General features: G+C 41.6%; 1 protein-coding gene across 1 annotated transcript in view; it reads left to right on the forward strand.

Annotated features, from left to right (window-relative positions):
- Positions 1–4,639: 4,639 nt before the first annotated feature.
- gabra3 (gamma-aminobutyric acid type A receptor subunit alpha3) overlaps positions 4,640–20,442 on the forward strand; it is a gene marked incomplete in the record, with an annotated part of 170,635 nt that continues 154,832 nt past the window's right edge. Inside the window, 1 exon segment of the mRNA XM_036143367.1 lies at positions 4,640–4,819. Coding sequence (XP_035999260.1) covers positions 4,715–4,819 — 105 coding nt within the window.

The raw sequence follows: 20,442 nt of genomic DNA on the forward strand, positions 1-20,442 counted from the left end.
TAATTTTGGCTGGTGGTCCGTGCAGAAGTTCAATAATCAAGCCTTGGTGGCTGCTGAGATTCGAGATGTTGGCTTCTGTCTCATTGTAAGGGGCAGAGTTCTAGTCATCAGAAAAGAAAAATCACATTAAACATGCATTTCCGGTTCAGGGCAGATGTTTATACACAACCGTAATCATAGGCATGAATGCTGCATTGCTCATGGACTTTTAATGATACATTTTAACTGTTCTTATTTTTTTTTGGGAGGGGGGGGTGGATAACTGTTGTTATTCTGGCCCTGCTGTCTGCCTGCTCTCATATTCCTCTTACAACTCTGCATTCAAGATCATCTGATGCCCCTCAGAGCTGCGTCCCATGGCAGCGTCTCTTCCCTTCACGTATTTTTCAGCCTTTAAAGGCTGAGTCTCCACGGACGGCTGGCACCAGATTTTTGATTGTAGATGTCCAGCATTCCTTGTTTGCCTGTTGGCCTGATCTCGACCAAGTTCGCGTTTTCCTAGATCTCACTGTCTCACCTCGCCCTTGTCACAAATCTCACTGGCTCATGATTTCTGAACCTCTACCAAGTTTTTTGCCTCACAACGTATGCCCCTTGCCTATAGCCCATGGAGTATCTGCTTGCGTCTGCCTTTTCATGTATGACCCTCACCTGTCCCAGGGTTCCTCCTTTGATCTCAGTGAGACAGCCCGGCACTGAGATTAAAGCTGCCTGCATCTGTCAAGACACAGCCTGCTGTGATGTCATCACTCACTCTACTGCTTTTTTCCTGAATCCATTCAGAGCCCAAGGAACTGCTGACTGGAACCATTGCCCCACCTGGAATCTGAGAGGGTTGGTGACTTTTTTCTGTTTTCTGCCGCCCAATGAATCCTCAGCATCCAACAACCTTTGTCTCTCCCTTTCAGTTGTTCCTGAGAGTGCTCCCAGCTGTTTCCACCAGAGAGTTTATTACAAAAGAAAACTTTTTAAACACACACTGTGTTTGGCTGAAATTTTGGGTCCTCTGTCGGCTGCATTACAGATAATACAACTTATCTAATGAGAACTTTAATGATTTTTCCAAAACAAGAATTGGGTGCAAAAGTTTACATTTATGGTAGATCAAACTATCCTCGGAGAGCATAGACTTATAAATAAAAGATCAAAGAAATTGATTTACCGCCGCTAATACTTTGTTGTTCTTTGGCGAGTAACAGATAAACCACATGCTTTCAGTAGCCATTAAGGAGATTCTGACATAATTGTGGTAGGATATTTTAACTCTTTTTATGATAAATAGTATAGTTTGTTTTTAGACTTTGTTTCCCGACACAAACCTGACCTTTAGGTGTAGTCCACAAATTAATTTTTATACTCACTTGGTGTAATGCCTTTCAACTACCTATCCATTGTCTATACTAGCTTATGTCCAGCGATCATTGGGTGAGAGATGGGGTACACCCTGGATGGGTCGCCGGGTCCATTACTACTGGAAGTGAAACATACCCTCATCATGATGCTACCAACACCACACTAGGTGGTACAGAGTTCTGGGGTTTCTGAAAACTCACCATGTATCCTCCCGATGTTTTGTTCTATTTGCAGTTAAAAAGTTCAATGTTTGTCTCGTCTGACAATAAAATTTCACTCATACTTGGAGGTGTAGATTTTTGAGTAATGCTTCTTTCTTGATCAGCACCCTCTCACTTTACATTTTTGTTGTACTGCTGTCAATTGTGAGAATACCAGTGGTGTTCCAGCAGTTTCCAGTTGATTAGCTGCTGGTGGTACTTGGGTCATTTCTGAACATCCTAAATTCTTTTCAGCTGACAGTGACAGTTTGGATCTAGGGTTTAAAACTAAGGCAAAACTATTTGTGTTCCAACTGAATGATGATCCTAAAACCACAACAACGTTTGTTTTGAGTTTTGAGAAATCTGTGACCTGAGAATTTGAACAAGCACACCTTTACCTTCCCCTACAGCCCTCTATCCACGGTTCCTCCCCTACAGCGGAGGCTGCCGTACTGCTCCAATGTTTACCTGTCTTTGGTTTCTGAGCAGGTGCCACTTCACAAATTGGCAGTTTTCCTGTAAAGCAGTTTGTTTCTCCACCATTTCTCCACAAAGCTGTAGCCTACCAGCAGTCCTGAGCTCGAATGAAGGTAGCTCTTTGTGGGGGAGTGTGTGTAAGCTGTGTGTTAATAAGAATGAGAGACACAGCTAGCGACCAATCAAAGCCAGATAATTCTCCTGGCTCTGATTGGTTGTTCGTGACCGGGAGCGGTGTATGTCTGCAAACATTGGTAGGACCACTGGGAGGAGCCAGAGGATGTTTTTTTTTCACATATTGTCTGTCTCATATGTCACTGCTAGTTTTTACATAGTTGTTAAAACTGTCACTATATCGTAAGTTTATACAAAATTTACCAGCTGCAGCTTTAAGCTTCCACAGTGACCCAGACCTAAGGCATGTTGAGAATTAAGGAACTCTGCTTAATAGCTTAGTCACTGACTGGAAACCAATCAATGTTATGAAAATATGCAAATTGTTCTGGTGTGAGTGTCATTCTCTGGTCTGTCTGCTGTCTGCTTCCTGTCATTCCTCCCCTCCATGCAGTCATTAGGATTAATTACTGCAGCTGTGTGACTGCCTCTCCATTAGACTGCAATCAGCCTCATTCCACACAACTGTTTCATGTGCTTTATAAGCTCTTTATAAGCACAGCAAGATAGTGGCAGATTGTGGTTATCCCTGCCTGATTCCAAGTTCATGACCACAACCTCGTATCACAGATTCTCCTGCCTTGCCAAACGCCTGTCAGATATCTACGCAGAGCTTCTCTTTTCTGGACCATGACCTGGACTGTACAACAACCATGAACCTTGCCATGCCCCTTGGATCTGTCTGTCTACCTGGGTCCAGACCAACCCATGTCCGACCCAAGCCTTCGTCCCAGACTTCTGAGTCATCCTGTCCATTTCCTCCGCAGTGAGCAGATCACCTCTCTGCTGTGCCACAATCTCCAGCTTGTTCCTGGAGAGACTTTCCTGTTTGAACCTGGCCTTCATAGAAAAACCTTTTAAGGCACAACACCGTGTCTGGTATGAGAACCGGGTCCCCTGTCTGTCTGGTGTGTTTTCCAAGTTGTCAAACATCCAGATAGAATCATGCCAGTAACCTTTTGATGGCTAGAAAAAGTGTGTGGTTGCGTTGCAACTTGCTCAGGGACATTCATTTCAGCCTGTATGTAAATTTTTGACTCATTGTGAAATAGAGAACATCCAATTCAAACGTGTGGATCCAAGTTTTTAGAAATACTTGTTGTATGGCAAAAAAAAAAACAATTAAAGCCCAATATTAGTGTGACAATTATGTCCAAGGAGTGTCAATGTTACCCTACGACCAGAATCTGGTATTATTCTTTACACATTTAAAATGAACCCTCCTTCATCCTTTGTTATACTTTAATACTTAACATGTGTTTATAATCATAACTGGTAGAATGTAAAGATTCCTGTCTTTGCTCATATGTAATTTTCTGGCATTCATCCAGATTTACCTACAACATAATATGAATCCATAATTTAAAGAAAATGTATAAATTTTGAAACTGATATAACCCACATTTTGAAGATTTTAATGGAGTGTTTTGTATGAATGTGTGTTTTCTGTTGTGAAGTTAATTCAAGATTAACTGATGGAAATCTTTCCAAAGAGACGTTGACCAATCATGTGGACTTCCATTAAACTATGTATTATACGTCCGTTTTTGTGGCGCTTTAATCGCTCATCTATCCGGCCTGTCTGAGAACACGTTATGACCAAAATCATCCATCTGAAACCAAAGCCATTTTAATGCCGGCTGAAATCTGACGGGGAGGTCATGTGGAGCCGTGTGTTGCTTCTCTTGACAGTTGTCACATATCTGTGTTCATGGCAAAGAACAAAATCAGGTCAGGGTATCCTGCTCCGACAAACACACCTGGGAGTTGAAACAGAGCAAACACGGCTCCTTGCCATTTGCCGCTGTGTGAGCAGCAGGTCAGAGGGACTGCTACCTCCCCTTCCCCCCCTAAGGGCACCTTGGGCACAGGCAGACAAAAGTGAGGAGTCTCATATTTCCACTCTCCCTCATTTCCCGACTTTTTTTGCGGGGGACCTCTGATGAGACAACGGCACCCCAAGGTCACAGAGTGGGGAATAATCAGCTCCCATTTCCTGCTGCTGCACTGACTCAGATGAGATTACTTTATCACTGTCAGCAGCAGCGGCGGCAGCTCTAAGGCTGGGCATCTCTGTCAGTCTAGGCTGAACCTTTGGGCACCTGCGTCAGAGCTCAAACCCACGGAATAAGTGGGCCCACTCACCACCGTTTCACGTCTGGGAGGCTGCTGTGCACAGGCGCACACGGAGGAGGGGGTGGGTGGGTGGGTGGGGGGTGAGGGGGTTAAGGGTCCTCTGGTTGTCGGGAGCATCGGTGACAAGCTGCTCGGTTAAACCCTCTTGCAGACGTCCACTGCGTGCGTGTCCATGTGGGCTCTGATCGCTGTGACAAATCGGCGCCTCTAAAGCAGCCCCCGGGTCCAGGGTTTGCCCCTCCTGTCCAGCACCAATCTGAGGAGGGAAGGAGGAGGGGGCGGGAAGGTTAGTTTGAAGAGGGCAGAGCTTTGCGAAAGCACGCCAAAAAATTATCCATTTCGCCGCTGGAAAAAAAAAAAAAAGCCAGTGGATGATAACAGTTGAGGGTGAAATCAGACGGACTAAACGTCAGAAGCTAATTAAGTCCAAGGAGCGAGAAGAAACGGCAGGAACGCAAACCCCCCCTGTGCTGCGGGTGAGAATCTGATTTTGTTGTTGGTTTGTTTTGTTGTTGTTTTTTCTTTTCTTTTTTTTCTTTTTTAATGCTCGTCGTTACCTGTGCCGCTGCATGTCTGGGGGTTTGTGGGGTTTTCGTTGACGTTCGGGTTCGAAGAAGCAGTGGGAGACGCTTTCAGACGTCCTCGGCAGCGGTGTTTCATTCAACATGCAACAACTGCTGTTTGCGGAGCTACCGCAGTATAATTGATGGCTTAACAGGTCTCCGTGGATGAAGTGGAGATGATGCTGGGCTGAGGATGCGGCGCTGCATGCGGATCCTGCTCTGCCCCTTTGCGCTCGGGAATTAAGTACTATTAGGAAAAGAAAACATGTTTTTCTTACACTGCTTTTTTTTTTGTGTGTGTGTGTGTGTGTTGACTAAACGGGTTTTCTCGCTTGTATTCGAATGGCAGCAGAATGCGACACTGGATGGCTCGTGCGGGTAATTGTTACTTTCTGTTAATGGGCAATTAACCACCACGGCGCGCGTGACGTCCTTTTATTATTATTATTATTATTTTTAATATTGACAGAATAAATGAGCGCGTTCACCCGAACTCCGGTCTCGTGCTTTGACCCCGCGTGCCGTACAGCCCATCACAGAGGAGATGCCGCAACATGAGAGAAGACTGTTGAGCGGAGGCTAAGTTAACCTTGGAATAAACCCCCTCGTTAAAGCGAGGAGTCTGGGGCTGCCTGCGTTTCCCCTACAACATCACCGCTCTCTAAATCAATAGCCTACTTTTAACGTTTCTTTGCTCAGCTCAGAAGTTCAATCTATGACTCAAGGAGAAATTGAATGTTTATTCAAATTGTCTGTGTTTTATATATATATATATATATATATATATATATATATATATATATATATATATATATATATATATATATATATAAATGTGCGCGCGTGTGTGTGTGGTGATGCCCGGCGTGCATTTTGTGTGTTGGTTTCTTGACTAATATATTAGTAACTTTAAAATTTGCATTTAACAGCCACTTGATTGAAGGAGTCAGCCCCCCCCCCCCCCAAACACACACATATACACACACACACACATTGTGCCCCCTTCCTATTTTCTAGAATTATGTAGAAAATGGGTCAACAACAGACTATGCGAACAAAGAACATGCACCCATAATTCAATTCAATTCAATTGTATTTATATAGCGCCAATTCATGAAACATGTCATCTCAAGGCACTTTACAAAGTCAACTTCAATCATATTATTCAGATTGGATCAGATTATACAGATTGGTCAAAAATGTTCCTATATAAGGAAACCAGTTGATTGCATCAAAGTCCCGACAAGCAGCATTCACTCCTGGGGAAGCGTAGAGCCACAGGGAGAGTCGTCTGCATTGTACATCGCTTTGCTGCAATCCCTCATACTGAGCAAGCATGAAGCGACAGTGGGAAGAAAAACTCCCCATTAACGGGAAGGAAAACCTCCGGCAGAACTGGGCTCAGTATGAACGGTCATCTGCCTCGACCGACTGGGGTTACAGAAGACAGAGCAGAGACACAACAAGAGAGACAAAAAAAGCTCAGAAGCACACATTGATCTAGTAATCTGTTCTACATTAGATGGTAGTAGCGGGTGAGCCGTCTTCTCTGGATGATGTCACAGTTAACAGAACGCCAGACCAGGTGTACCTACTATGAAGATAAAAGAGAGAGAACAGAAAGTTAAAGCAGAAATGACAACACATAATGCATAATTGAAAAACAGTAGAACTCTATAGAGTCAGAAAATTAGATCCTGATGTCCTCCAGTAGCCTAAACCTATAGCAGTAAAACTATAAAGGTAGCTCAGAGTAACATGAGCCACTCTAGTTATAAGCTTTGGCAAAAAGGAAAGTTTTAAGATTAGTCTTAAAAGTAGACAGGGTGTCTGCCTCACGGACCAAAAATGGGAGTTGGTTCCACAGGAGAGGAGCATGATAGCTAAAGGATCTGCCTCCCACTCTACTTTTAGAGACTCTAGGAACCACCAGCAGACCTGCAGTCTGAGAGCGAAGTGCTCTGTTAGGAACATACGGGGTAATCAGAGCTCTGATATATGATGGAGCTTGATTATTAAGGGCTTTATACGTTAGAAGAAGAATTTTAAATTCTATTCTTGATTTAACAGGAAGCCAATGAAGCTTGGCTTCATATGTAACATATAGACTACATGGATGTAGAAAAAGAAGATTACAAGGAAGCAATCTTGATTTGCCAATGCAGACAGTCCCCAAAATTGAAATGGTTTTTAGAAGCCCAACTGGTTATGAAGGTTATAATGTTGTCCATATTTACACGGACCCCTGTTAAAGATGTATACTGCTCAAAAAAAATAAAGGGAACACTAAAATAACACATCCTAGATCTGAATGAATGAAATATGTTTATTAAATACTCTGTTCTCTACATAGTGGAATGTGCTGACAACAAAATCACACAAAAATTGTCAATGGAAATCAAATTTATTAACCCATGTAGGTCTGGATTTGCAGCCGCTCAAAATTAAAGTGGAAAAACACACTAGAGCAGGATCCAACTTTGGTGTTATGCCCTTAAAACAAGTCAAAATGAGGCTCAGTAGCATGTGTGGCTACACATGCCTGTATGACCTCCCTACAACGTCTGGGCATGCTCCTGATGAGGTGGTGGATGGTCTCCTGAGGGATGTCCTCCCAGACCTGGACTAACATTTTCGCCAACTCCTGGACAGTCTCTGGTGCAACGTACATCTGGCGAGCACATGGAGGGTTGTGCGGCCCCCCAAAGAAATGTCACCCCACAACATTACCGACCCACTGCCAAAGCGGTCATGCTGGAGGACGTTGCGGGCAGCAGAACGTTCTCCACGGCGTCTTCAGACTCTGTTACATGTGCTCAGTGTGAACCTGCTTTCATCTGTGAAGAGCACAGGGCGCCAGTGGTGAATTTGCCAATGTTGGTGTTCTCTGTCAAATGCCAAATGTCCTGTAAGCATAACCCCCACCTGTGGATGTTGGGCCCTCATACCACCCTCATGGAGTCTGTTTCTGATCGTTTGAGCAGACATGAACATTTGTGTTCTGCTGGAAGTCCTTTTGCAGGGCTCTGGCAGTGCTCCTCCTGTCCCTCCATGCTCAAAGTCGAATGTAGGGGTCCTGCTGCAGAGTTGTTGCCCTCCTATGGCCTCCTCCATGTCTCCTGATGTACTGGGCTGTCTCCTGGTAGCGCCTCCATGCTCTGGACACTACGCTGACAGACACAGAAAACCTTCTTGCCACAGCTCACACTGATCCATTCTGGATGAGCTGCACTACTCATCCAGAATGGATGGGGAGTGGAGGGGTCTTACTAATTGCCTCTAGTTTCCACCTGGTGTCTATGCCATTTGAACAACAGCAGGTGAAACTGATTGTCAATCAGTGTTGCTTCTAAAGGTGACAGTTTGATTTCACAGAAGTGTGACTGATTTGGGGTTATATTGTGTTGTTTACGTGTGGCCTTCATATTTTGAGCAGTATATAAAAAGCCTTGTCTAGATTGATATTTTATTATAATATGTTCAAAAATATATAAATTTCTTAAATATAATGAAACAAAAAATCTGACTTTTATTTGAGAGCAGTAAATTAGTCAGGAAAAACATTAACCAATTATTATAGTCCACAAAATCAATTTTGTTTTGTGGATTTTTTTTGTTTTGTTTTTGTCTTTTGTTTGTTTTTTTGCAAACATAAATAATACAAAAAAAACTATAAACAACAAGCAGGAGGTGTACTCAATATTAATTTCTTTTACAGAATACATATATGGGAGTCAAACAAATTCTGGCCTTCTAGGCAAGATGTATAATCTCCATTTTTCCCAGATTTTATTTAAATTGTCCATTTTGAAGTCTGTTATGAAATGTGATTTGTTCCATGGTAAATATTGAATAAATAAGATTGTACGAGTCATCTAGCTTTAGTGTCACAGGACTTAGCCATCTTCTGGTGATGGGTTTTCATGCCGCCAGGCTCCACATGCCAAACAAACATTTAGTATTGTTATCATCATCTATGCTGTTCAGTTCAATTTGGATCGAATGCCAGAAAGTTTGTATTGATGAGCATGACCGAAACAAGTGCAAGTGTTTCGCTCGCTGTGCACCACAGTTTCTCCAGCAGGTATTTAAACCAGAGTAGTGAGAACTCTGTGCTGGAGTAATAAAATATCTACCGAGACCAGCCAAGGCTTCTCCCTGCATTTGAACTAGTAAATCACTTGTGTTTAATTTTATTGATCCCTAAAATGAATTTAACTAAAGCATTTTTTATTCATATTTACATATTTAAAGTTGATTTAAAATTTCTAGGACCTTCCTGGAAATTGGTAATTCATGACTTTCCGTTTCCATGGAGTTTACTGTATATATGATATTAAATACAGGCTCATTTCTTTCATAGCTACTGGCCACTAGGATGGTCGAGGACCAATATTTATCTTGCACTCACACATAGAGAATAATAGGAGAAGTAAAAACCTCCTTTTTTTTTTTTAGTCTCCATAGACCTCCGGCAAAGAGCAGGACCTTTGGGTCACCAAGTACTAACCATTAGATGCTATATTGTTTGAGAGGGATGTCAGAAGGAATATTATTCCTGTCACAAGATTAAAATGTTTGGAGTGTGCTGTGGTCAGATGAGACTGAGATTGAAACTTTTGGTAACAGAGACTCCAGATGGGTGGATCTGTGGAAAAGTGCCTCATACCTGCTGGTGAGTTTTCTGCCAGTTTCTATTCCAAAGGCCACTCGAGCTTTAAACTACCAGGAGATTTTAAATGAAATTTCTGGTATGCAAACAATCGGTGTCATTGATCCAAGACAGCAACGACTCAGAAGACCCAGAATCAACTATCACTGCCCCTAAGCATAACTTCAGTAAAAAGCATGCGGGCTGTCAACAAAAGTACAGTGCCTGTATGTAAGAATAGTATTATAACTCAAAGTTTGATCACTATGGGCAAGGACACCTTGAACCCTTTGCCTGTATGTGTCATTGCCACTTTCTAAATGAGTATGCAGGTACTCAGATAGTTCTGCTCCTAGAACATCACTTCAGTCTGAAAAAGGGTTGCTAAACGCAGAGGTTATAACGTTGCCCGCACAAGAACTTTATTTCTCAAATTTAGCTCAATATTTCCCTGATTTTCAGCCAGCCAGAGTCAGAGGCCAAGTGTTCGTTTTAATTACTGGACACAGTCCAGTTTGAGGTTATAAGCAAATTCTGCTGCTTTTTCTGTGTTCCTCGCTTGCGCCACATGCAGATTTTCTAGACAGTTCTTTACTGCATGGTCCATTGTTGTTGCCACACCTTTTAATGTGACAGAACACACTGCCATATGTTGCTCCTCGCAGCCAGCTCTCCGTCCGCATGGCTCCCTGGACTCGTGAGTGTGACCACAACTAAATGACTTAGCCAGTTTCTTCATCTGTTGGGACATCTGTTTTCTTTCACAGCAAATTGTTGTGTTGGGAATAAAAGGGCCTCTTCATAAGATAAGCAAACTCTAAGACTGAGCAGATTTGTTCTTTTAAGCTTGAGTGGTACTTCGTTCAAGAATGCAGCCCTTTCAGGATGAACAGAAACAGTGCCTTACAAAAGCGTTCACACTTCTTGAACTTTTAGCACATTATAGTCAGGTCACAACCAAGAATCTTAATGTTTCTTGCTAGGATTTTATGTGACAGGCCAACAAAAAGTGGTTGAGAATTGTGAAGTGGAAGCAAAATGACAAAAAAAGAAATGGAAGGAGTCCCATGGTGACTCTGGAGGAGCTGCGGAGACCCACGGCTCTGGAGGGACAATGTGACAACAGGAAACCTATTAGTCAGGACTTCCACCATAAGCTTTCTTTGTTTTTTTTGCTGTCTTGAGAGTCTTGGGTCATTTAATAAGCGACTGGACATATTAAAATACAGTCAGCTATTCCTTTATGTTATATTTTATTTTTAAATATGTGCTATCTGACTAGTTGCTTTTTCTCTCATGCTTTAATGTTGTGCTCTGTCTGCATAGCATTGTTTACTCACCGATAAGCCTGGCCTTCATGGCAGACATGAAATACAGCCCGTGAGACGTTTATCACAAGCAGTGTAGGGTACACAGCAAACAGGGGGTAGGAGCTGCTCTGATGAGGCTAAATTAAAATTGAAGACATTTTGCCCTATTTTAAAACTGTTGAATAACACCACCTCAACTCTAAAACGTGGTGGTGGCACCATCGAGCTGTGGGGATGCACCTCTTCAGCTGGGAAAGCGGATCAGGGTTGTTGGGAAGACAAATGAAGCTAACCATATTATATTCTTGGAAGAAAAACTATTAGAGACTGGAAAAGACTCAAAACTGGTGGGGGAGGTTCAACTTCAAGCAGGAAAACGACCCAAAATATTCAACCAGGGCTACAATTGTCATGATTTGACGGTGAACCCGAACACAAACGGAGTTATGTTTTAAAAGAGTTTATTGGATGATGATGAGTTGTGGAAGCAGGAGACAGAGAAAGGCAGAACCGGACTGAGACAGAGGATGTAGATGGCAGGAACTGGCAAGCAGGACCAGCAGCACGGCAGAGTGAAGACTCGCAGGACCGGAGTAACAGCAGGATCAGCAGCAGGCAGGCGGAGATGAAGGGAACTCGGGCTTTTCGGACAAGGAAAGGATGAGGTGAGCAGAAGTTAGCAGACAAACCGACAGGGAAGAGCTGACTGAGGGAGATTTAAGTAGGAGTGCTGACAGGTGGAATGAGTCTGGGCTTGATTAAGGCGGACAGGTGTAGATGATTACTGAGGTGGAGAGAAGCCTGGGGTGTATGTTGTTTTGCCAACTGCCAAAAAATTACAAAGAAAAAGAAGAAGATGAAGAAGACTGGGGTGTATGGAGGGTGAAGAGTGCCAAGAATATGTCCATGGTGCAGAAGGCAAAGCTGCAGCATAACAACAATGGAAGGATTTGGATAAAAGCATGCTCACGTGTTAGAATGGGCCGAGCAAAGCCCAGGCCTAAATTAAAATGTGACGGTCCATTCAATCTGACTGAACTGGAGCTATATTGCAAAGAAGAATTAGCAGAAAATCTTTGAGATAGACAGACCTGGTAGGAGCGTACCCCTTGGGTGTGTGTTGACTCAGAGGGATTGATTAGAAATATAGAACACTTTTCTGATTCATTTAGCTAAATCTCCTGAAAGCCATCAACAATTTTACTTCCGCTTTACAACCATGTTACTATAAAACCTTGTTTTGGTCAGTCACATAAAACCCAACTGAAATACACGGTAGCTTGTGGCCAATTGAGGTTTTAAAGGGTATGAATACCTTTCCAAGCCAAGTGGTGTGTCCATGCAGTCAAATAAATGTAGCAAAGACAGAGGCAGATTGTTGCAGGGGTTTGCATTTGCATTGTTGTTCCTTCAGGCACAGGGAGGCATGATGCAGTAAAACGCAAAGGATCTCGAGTGATTACGAAATAAATGAGACTAATATCTTCCTCCATGTTTGGGGGGGGGGGGACAAACAGTTTTTGGTGCTCCTTTGTGCATCGGCTGTGTGCTCCTGACTGTGTGTGTAAGACAGTACGGTTAACATTCACTCCACAAATGTGTCACGCTTATGGTGAAAAAGGAATGAAAAAAGAAGAGAAAGGAAAAGAAACGAGGGAAGGTTGTTTGGAAGTCTCTGTAGGTGGATCCAGCATTCTGGTGAAGCAGACACTGGGCTAAAGCAGGCAGCAGCCATTAAATGATTATGATAACAGCATGTAATTATGAGAGGCCCTGTATGTATTCAACCACAATCACGTCAGTCATTGAACACTGAGCTCTAAGGGGAGATTTGCTGGTTATCTCCAAACAGTAACAGATGATGAGAGGTGGAACGAACCAAGATGAAGAGAAACCGATGCAGGGTTAGTGCAGACGGGGGAAATGCAGATACATTGGGCTCGCCCATCCAGCAGCACTACCGAGCCTTATGCTCTGGAATGGGCCGAGATAGTGAATATTTCCTTTTGCCTTTTTCTTTTCAGCCTATTTATTGCGTCCAAGAACTTTATTTTCCTCATTTATTCTCCATTGTGGTCATGTCCCATTTTTTTTTACCTTACTACTTATTTGCAGAAGGAGGATTAAATAAATCATGCAAGCTCTGAACATTGTTAGCTTTGTATCCTCGCCGGTTTGTGTCGTGCCGTGCGCCAGTTGCAGATGGTATTCTTGTGCAAATGTTCTTCCAGATCTGTAATTCGTCTTCTGTTGTTTTTGCAGAAACAGAAGAATCTTGATCAGGAGGATTTCTTGAAAACGCACGTCTCAATAAGTTATAAGAGTTGTGGGAAAAAAAAAAACTAAAAACTAAAAAAACATGAGCAGAAATATCATTGTCTGTTCCCCAGCTGCACAGTTTAACATATTCCTGTCAGATTATCAGGAGTTTGTTTTTGTTTTTTGTTCTCTACTAAGATTTGGACCTTTTTTTCACGGTGTCGGAAATGCATTCTTCAGAACTTGATGAAAGGAATGTAAATTTGAGGAACATTTTTCTGAATTTAGAGCACCAGCTTTTAAATGAATTCATGAGCCTTCCATGTCTAATATTAAGAGTTCTTAGAAGTCATTGTCCCCGCATCCAGCGTTTCATGCTGTGCAGTTCTTTGGAAGGAAGGCTGTGAGAAATCACAATCGCATAATGATGCTCTAAAAATAATACCCACAGTTAGATCCTTCTTATTTTTAGGGTAACTTTGCACTGTATTTACATTTGGAATTGATCTAATTATATATTGAGTTTTATGGGTAGCTATTTTTCTCCAAGTTGAATACATATTAAAAATAAGGCTGTAGAAACATAATAGTACATTTTCCCTAGATTAAAGTGGGTTGCCATGTGTTTATCCTTCTTTTTCTCACTTTGTCACAACCAATAATGCATAATGGTGCAATATTCAGGCGTGATTTTCAAAATGTTTTACAACAAGCAAGCAGAGATGTGAGTAGAGTATTTGACTTTTAAAGGGAGTTTTGTTTTATTTAGCAGTATCAGAGTAAAAAGGGTCAAACACCTTTCCATCCACTTCACAGTTAGGCACTACCTGTTATTTGTCTTTAATATGAAAACTCATTGATGTTTGTGGCTTTAATGTGACTTATTCTGCTAAAACTAAAGGGGTATACATCCTCTTGCGAGACGCTGTACACTCTGTATCTTATTTGTACTGTCTGAGCGTAAGACTGACAGAAAAGCTTGGAAATGTCAGCCTTCCAAGGAGACTACGTCTTAATCTTAGGTCCAGCTGCACAGCAGAGACAGAATGTCTGCAGGTCATGAGACACTTAACAAATGTCAGACATTCGAGATCTGAAGCAGTGTTGATGATGAATACTGTATTTAAAACAGTGAAACATATCCAAAGGTTGTTTGGCCAGTGAGGAATTGCCGCTGTCATGCCCTAACTTGGTTTCCTGGCAGTGAAAATGGAATTAAAATATTAGATATGTGAGTTACGATTAAAGCTGGCAGAGGACTTAAAGCGGTTTTAGTCCCTCAAGGAAGGATGCTGCTAGGCTGTATTTTGTTATGGATCCAGATAAGCTGCAAAACATATCTTTAAAGGGTATTAGATTGGACAGTGGATGCACTTTTCTTAAATCTGCATGCATGGTTCATCTGCAAGTCATGTGGATAGAAGGCAAGTCATGTGGCTATAAGGGTGGAGCACTAATGGTTTTTGTTTTTTTTGGTGCTTGCACAAGTTGGTAATTAAAGCTTTCCACCGCCACTCAACGTCTTGAAGATGACATCTTGTTTTCTATCCTGTCCATAAAAACGGTAACCAGTGCAAATAAAGAAGGTAATATACTGCTCCTTGCTGACTTTCACAAGTGTGATGCTTCTTGTACTTCCATAAGACACTGTGGGCAAAACATCATTCACCAAGCTGTTGCCTTGGTAACCTGATGGGTTTTTTGGGGGGCCAACGATAGTGGAGGTTACTTGGAAGTCCTGAAGGGTTTCTGTAAGAGAAGAGAAGCTTTAGCTGTCTTTATTTAATTTGGTAATGCATCTGAGTAAATTGCGTGTGTCACTGGCTCCTGAGGGTGTCACAATCTTCAGCATGAGCAATGCAATTATTTTTACTTCTTGAGCGGTAAACTGTGTGTCTGTCAAAGCCATTAAGGTGAAGGCCGCAGACATTTTTTTTGTTACTCTGTGACACAGTGTTCCTTAGAAGAAATAATAATAATAATAAAAAAACCTCCAAAAGCATGGTTTAGCTGTGTGTGTGATGGCGCTTTAGCAGCATTAGGTGAATTCCTGTAGATGCCAGTGTCTTTGTCCTCAGAGGACATATTTTCTCACCACCAAATAAATTAATAACAGACTCCGTGGGTGGGGTTTTTAATGCAGAAAGGGAAACACACATGCAAGTGTCGCACAGACATGTTTAAATTGTCTAAAGCCACTAGATCATAAATGTTCCGGTTATGTAAAAAGGAGAAACGTGTACTTGGCTTTACACTTCAATATTTGTTTTAGCATCTCTATGATTTTTTTATTAATATTTTTGCCTGTGTGCTGTGGTCATGAATAAAATATTTTGATGCTTCAACAACACCAGCTATCTCAGGAATGCTCCAAATGAAACCCTAAATACTATTGGCCGATCCATATTGGCACTGGCTGACAGATGTGACATTTAAAAGACTTAACGATGTCTTTTTTGTACAATTAAAAGAGATCCTTGTTTTCTAAGCCCAGATTGTAACATTGCAGAGGAAGTTGTCAAGTCAACTGATGTTAAAGGCTATCTCCTCTGTGCCCTATAGTGAAAAAAGAATGAAGAATCAAGAAGCTTTATTGTCATTGTTTGTTACGATAATGAAATTCCTAGCGAGGCAGACATAACTCGGAATGCACATAGTGACACATAGCATGCAGACATAATAAAGCAATCTTTCCAAATTTATATTCATTTATTTTTTTAACAAACAGTTGATTTGCACTTGCCAACAACAACACTCCCTGAGGGGCTTAAGCATGCATATGGTCCTTAGCAGCAAATTGACAAATTTCCAAGTCAAAAAGATAGCAGTCTACAATACTGTGCAATCATTTAGTTGCAGAATTTTGCAATTTACATTTATATCTAACCAGTCAGTCCCTGAGAGATTGCAGTGTGAAAATACACATTTTCGAGATAGAAACCGTATAAATGGTTTTCATCACATCAGAAACTTCTGTAGCCAGTAGGGTGATTGTAATGTAACAGACAAGGAACTAGGTTGATGGTTTGCTGATCGGGCGGGGGGGTAGCCCTTATAACTTTGGGAAAGAAGCTGTTTTTAAGTTTGTTAGTTTTTAATTTAATGTTCCTCAAGCGTTTTCCTGATGGAAGTGGGACAAACTTCCATCATGTGCATTGCCCAGGTGGGTGGGATCTGTGGAAATAGGCCTGGCCCTGTTCTGGGTTCATGCAGCATATGTAGTGCATAGCTCCTGTAGATGGCATCCCATAATCCCTTGGGATGTCCTCATCAGCCCTACTAAGTCCTTCCTCTCCAGCACTATGCAACTACCATACCACACTATTACATGCTGAGACACAAAATGCTTTCTATGGTAGCTCTATAAAAACTTTTGTTAACAGTTTAGTGAAAGTCCTGTCCGTTTTAGTTTCCTGAGAAAGAAGAGCTGTTGTTGAGCCTTCTTTACCAGGTAGTAGGTGTTCATAGTCCAGGAGAGGTTGGAGGAGATATGAATGCCAGGGAATTGTATGCTGTCTACAGGCTCCACTACCTCCCCCAATATCTATAGAGGAGCATGATCAGTCTTCCTGAACCTCCTGTAGTCCACTATGACCTTCTTGGTCTTGCTGGTGTTCAGGATGAGGTTATACCTCATCCATAATATGACACAGCACGCTGTGTCATGTTATGGACCTCCTCTCTGTAGTGGGTCTCATCATTGTTCTAGATGAGACCCACCACAGTGGTGTCAGCCACAAACTTCACAACCATGTTTGTGGGGTGGATAGCAGAGCAGTCGTAGGTGAAGAGGGTGGAGAGAGCACGGCTGAAAACAACCCTGAGGCATGCCAGTGTTGAGGATCAGTGGGACAGAAGTGTGTTTCCCAATCCTAACCACCTGGGGCCTGTTGGTGAGGAAGTCACTGATTCAGGAGCAGAGCAGTGGAGATAAACCCAGGTTGTGGAGCTTCAGGCACATCCTCCCCATGTCTAGGCCTTAGACGTGAGGGGGAGGGGGTGGGGGGGGGACGGACGTTTTCTAGTTCAGGTGGGATGGAGTCCAATTTCAGCGACCAGTAAAATCCATATTCTTCGCGGTTTGTAGCTCTCCTTTCCAGCACTGGATTAGAGCTTGGAGTGGTGATAAAACAAACAAAAACACAAAGACAAACATTAAAAGCAGAGTGCCTCCAGTGACTGCAGGCTCCTGCACCACCATCTTGGACAGAAAAATACAACGTCCACAGGCAATAATAGACATTGCTCAAGAACAGAAAGAGGAGAATATGGCAAGACCATTCGGGGCTTGCCGTATACTCATTTCCTTGTGTTCACTATTGTCAGGTGTTTTTAGTGTCTTTATTATTATGTCAATTTCTTCTCTGTTGTTTATCTGCTCTTAATGCTGCCATTTTTATTCATTCACTGTAGATTAGATTCTTTGTTCATCTCGATGCTGGTTTTGTGTTATGTTCTGTTAGATTTCTTCCTCTGTTTTCTCCCTGTTCTGACTCTGCTCAACTTTCTCTCAACTCACCCCTCGTTGTTTTCAGCTGTCTCTCATTGCTCTCACCTGCTCTCCGTGGCTTTTCTGCCCTCTTTCCCTAGTATTTATTCCTTCTGATTTTACTGGTTTGCTCTGTTGACTACATGCCCAGTTTAGACCCCTGTGTTTCCTGTGCAAGTTCTTTAACATGTTTTCTTAATTGATTTCATACTAAAACCTGCATTTGAGGCCTTGCAACCAAAACATGACATTGGCAGCTTCAGTTAAGAGTTATTTATTATCTCTAGTTTAAAATTCAAAATGCTTTAAATAGTCAAACTTGCACTAGACAGTTACCAGAGAAACACTGTATTAAACTAAAGCATGTAACCTTTACTCTGTCAAAACATTAATTCCAATGCTAATTCTGGTACATGTACCACCTTAGACAGTGAATTGCATTAAAACTATGGTATTTGATGTACTGTATTATGGTAGTGAAACTTCGACCTTGTGGAAAAACCTGGATGAATGTAGTAAATGACATGGAATATCATAGACATTGTGAATTTTGTCTAGTGACTATGGGTTTTCCCTAACAATGAAAGATATTCTTTAAACTGCTGATCACAGTGACTATCCGGCTGTGTTTGTCACTGCTGCTCCAACTGTCTGATGTGATAAGGCTAAGCTAAGGCTCATTGCTTAATCTTTCTGGAAGTTTCACACAATTAATTGAAACCACCCAAGGAAACATGCTACAAGTCGAATGCTTCACTTTTCAAACACCTTTCTCACTGTAAAGGTTTTTTAGCGGAAGCAGCAGTCTCTTAGATAAGGACAATACTTTTAAAAACTACATGTGTTTAGGTGTGTTGCTAAAACAGAACAGTAGTTCTCTCTATAACCCAGTTAAGGCTAGGCAGGCAAAGAGAAGGCTCTCCTGTGGAAACTCACAATAACAGTCACTAAAAAACACATCTTCCACAATGCACTTCATACAAAAAGATAGGGTTTATTCTGTAGACAAGAAATCGCAATAGTTGGTCTTTTTTAAATCAGAAAGATATTATGTGTGCTGTTTTTGTTCTGACACATATGAAAAAGGGAGGATTGGCATTGATATTAGCAGATTTTTTTTCTTCAAGAACTCATGACAATCCTCATGTTTAATGTACTTTGTGCTTATTGGAGCTCTTGCAGTAACGCTGCAAAAGGGTGTTTTAGCTGCAATCCTGCAAAGGTAAACAGTGGGGCATTTTTTTAGACATACCCAATACCATGGACTGTAATCTTTTTAAATTAAAAGTAAGTTCCTGCACAGAACCGCCAGCTCCTTCCTTCATATGTAACCCCCACTTCCCCCTGAGAAGGCAGTATTTATAGTTATTTTATCAGACGCTACCAGAGGATTGCAGGTATTTTAATGTGTGCTGCTTCTGGACACCTTCCTGCTGTCTCAGCCTACACCTTATTACTCAAGGTATAGCACAGAGACGTTTATTTCACAGAGATTATTTCTCTCACTATACTGCACTGCCGTGACCAAACACGGTGTAGGTGTCGACAGAGTCATTCAAATAAACCTTTTATATGCACAGGGAGATTTAACGGCTTGAATTAGACAAAATTCATTTGGTTTTAACCAACACAAAGGGATTGTTTAGCCTTTGATTCGGAAAATTTGTTGTTCACGGTGTAAAACTATTAAATCATTCAAAGTAGATGGTTTTTGTGCGCTTTCAAGCTCTGACACGGAGAGAATGGTCATTTTTAGCCTTTCAGATAGATTTAACAGCCGCTGTTAGGCTCCTGCGTAAAGATTGCAATGTGCACGCTGGGCCGTTAGGAATCTAATGCTCACGCACAAGTTGTGGCTTTGGGTCATTTCAGAACCAGAAGCCTTCTACAATTCAGAGAGAAGATTGTAGAAGGAAAGAAAAGTGGTGTCATCGCTTTCTTTGAAGCATCGCAGCAGCTTTGATAATGCAGGCATTGTAGGCACAATAAACGACTAAGAGACTACAGAGGCCACCAGCAATTTTATCATGGCTGGGCTACTTTATTGCATTTGATGCTTGGCATTTTGGTATTTGTAAACACAGTATCTCTCCACAAAGTCCCACTTTTATCCAAGGCTGGCCAGGAGAGTTTTTACTGAGGACTATTCTGCATCCTGAATGAAGAAGATTCTAAAACCATGAACTTCCCTTTTTATTCAACGGAAAAAGACATGAATAAAATAAAAGCCAAGGGATGTATGAATTCTGTTAAAAATACTTCAGTTAAGGAAACAACTGCTTTTCATTTACAATGTCATACTAAAGTATTTCAAGGCCATGGACTTTTTGATATTTTGTCATTTGAAAAAAAAACAGCTCTATTGAGGTTTTATGTTGTAAAATAGCAAACAACTGTAAAGTGGTTTAAAAATGTGTTTTCAAATCTAAAAAGTGTTCAGCTCTGTATTCAGAAACTCTGAGTCAATACTTTGTAGAAAACCTTTTACTGCAGCTACCACTGCCAGTCTTTTGGGGTATGTCTACCAGAATTGCTCATGTAGGGACTAACATTTTTCTCATCTGATCATGAATCGTTTACACAGTCTCTCAGATGCTAATGCACACTTGCACATCTCAACTACTCCGAGATGCTGCTGTGCTATCATGCATATTGCATATTATTTCATATTGTTCTTTAAATAGGCTGGTGGTTTTTTTCCACTTTTTTTCACTACTAACTTGAAAATGTCATCTTTTTTACCAGAGTTTTACATATTATCAATAATTGTGCAATATGACTGGCATTTGCTCTTATGTTTATCTTTGGCGTTTCTGATGAAGTTCAT

This window comes from Fundulus heteroclitus, chromosome 11 (assembly GCF_011125445.2).
Source record: "Fundulus heteroclitus isolate FHET01 chromosome 11, MU-UCD_Fhet_4.1, whole genome shotgun sequence".
NCBI lineage: Eukaryota > Metazoa > Chordata > Actinopteri > Cyprinodontiformes > Fundulidae > Fundulus > Fundulus heteroclitus.